Raw genomic sequence first — 1,440 nt, 5'->3', positions numbered from 1 at the left:
AAAAAAAAAAAAAAAAAAAAAAAAACCAAAAAAAAAAAAGAAATAAAACTTTTAAAAATGATGGCATCAGAAAGTAGGCATCAATATGAAGAAAGGCTTATGCAATAATGTGGGTTAATTGAAAAAAAAGCAAAAGAAGCTATAGAATAATACAACTGTAATCATCTATAATATATTAAATGACTGAAAGGAAATCTACTGAAACCTTAAAATGTTTGCATTTTATGTGCTTTTATAGTTTATTTTTTTACCTTTTCTATCATTTCATGAATCAATTTCAATATATAAAGGTAATTTAAAATTTGATAGATTTCATATGCATAAAATCATAGGGTATCAGTTGATAGGGAAAACAGAAGGATAGCAAGCAATTTTACCTGTGTCTCTCACCAGAGATAAAAAGTGAGAACTATGGGCTGAGGATACAGCTCAGTGGCATAAGCACCTGCCTGGCAAGCGCAAGGTCCTGAGTTCGATTCCCATTACCAAAAAAAGTGAGAAAAACTTTAAAACTCCACTCTTTAGGTTCTTAAAGCCAATTTTCCATTTAAAAGAAAACTGAGCTTTCAAGTCAGTGCATGCAGCTCTGGACCTGCTCCCCTGGGGTTGTAAATTCAGAGAAAGGAAGGGCAGGGGCACCCACTCACGTCCGTCTGGAGATGCGCAGGCGCTTCTGAGTTGTCGTTGATCCTGCGAACGCTGTCATAGTGCTCTCCGTACCGATAGGCGATGTGCAGCTCCCTCACACTACTTTTATCAGTCCCTCGAATCTGCAGACACAAGGGGGAGACACTGAAGAGGGTCTGGACGACGTCACTCTCTGGGTAGAAATATCTTCCTGGATTGCCAGGAGCCCCAGTCAGTAGACGCTATACAGATATTAAATAGGAATATGGCTGCGATACATCGTTACCAACTTCAGAATTATCTCCCACCCACCTTGTGTGCTTCAGTATGCTTTACTTGATATGTCACAATATAGGAATAAACCCATATGAAAACATTCAAAACCAGGGGCATATTTACAATGAAGCTAAGTAAACTTAAATTTCAACTTAAGTTTCTACCCTGTCCTTAAAATTAGCACTTTCTATCAACTATATAGTGAGACATATTATCAGCACCAAAGTTGCAAAGTTGCATCAATTTCAAAACAAAATTATATACAGTAAAACGGCATTATCACACTGCACAGCCCGGGAAGTACCACTCACAAGGTACTCCGTGTAAACAGCACACAACAACTGGGCCATGCAATACAGAAGCCTGTTATGGTTGATACATTGTGTCAACTTGGGGAGTCTAGAGGTTTGGCTAAGTAACTCAGCAGGAAGCCAGGGTGCTTACTTTGTATACATCCTGAGCCCCGTGGATGAGGAGGGCATGGAGATTATGTGAGAGCTACACGCCCCTTGGGGGGGTAGCCTGTTTACAAAGTAA

General features: G+C 39.4%; 1 protein-coding gene across 1 annotated transcript in view; it reads right to left on the bottom strand.

The window, feature by feature from the left end:
• The window catches only part of Otud3 (OTU deubiquitinase 3), a 27,868-nt gene that overhangs the window by 12,741 nt on the left and 13,687 nt on the right, over positions 1 to 1,440 (bottom strand). Inside the window, exon 4 of the mRNA XM_005394666.1 lies at positions 648 to 770. Within this exon, the coding sequence (XP_005394723.1) occupies positions 648 to 770 (123 nt within the window). The remainder of the gene's footprint in view (positions 1 to 647; positions 771 to 1,440) is intronic.

Source organism: Chinchilla lanigera, unplaced genomic scaffold, assembly GCF_000276665.1.
Source record: "Chinchilla lanigera isolate Chin_1 unplaced genomic scaffold, ChiLan1.0 scaffold00051, whole genome shotgun sequence".
Lineage (NCBI taxonomy): Eukaryota > Metazoa > Chordata > Mammalia > Rodentia > Chinchillidae > Chinchilla > Chinchilla lanigera.
Note: the sequence above shows the minus strand (reverse complement) of the source record. Positions and strands in the feature narration are given on the sequence as shown.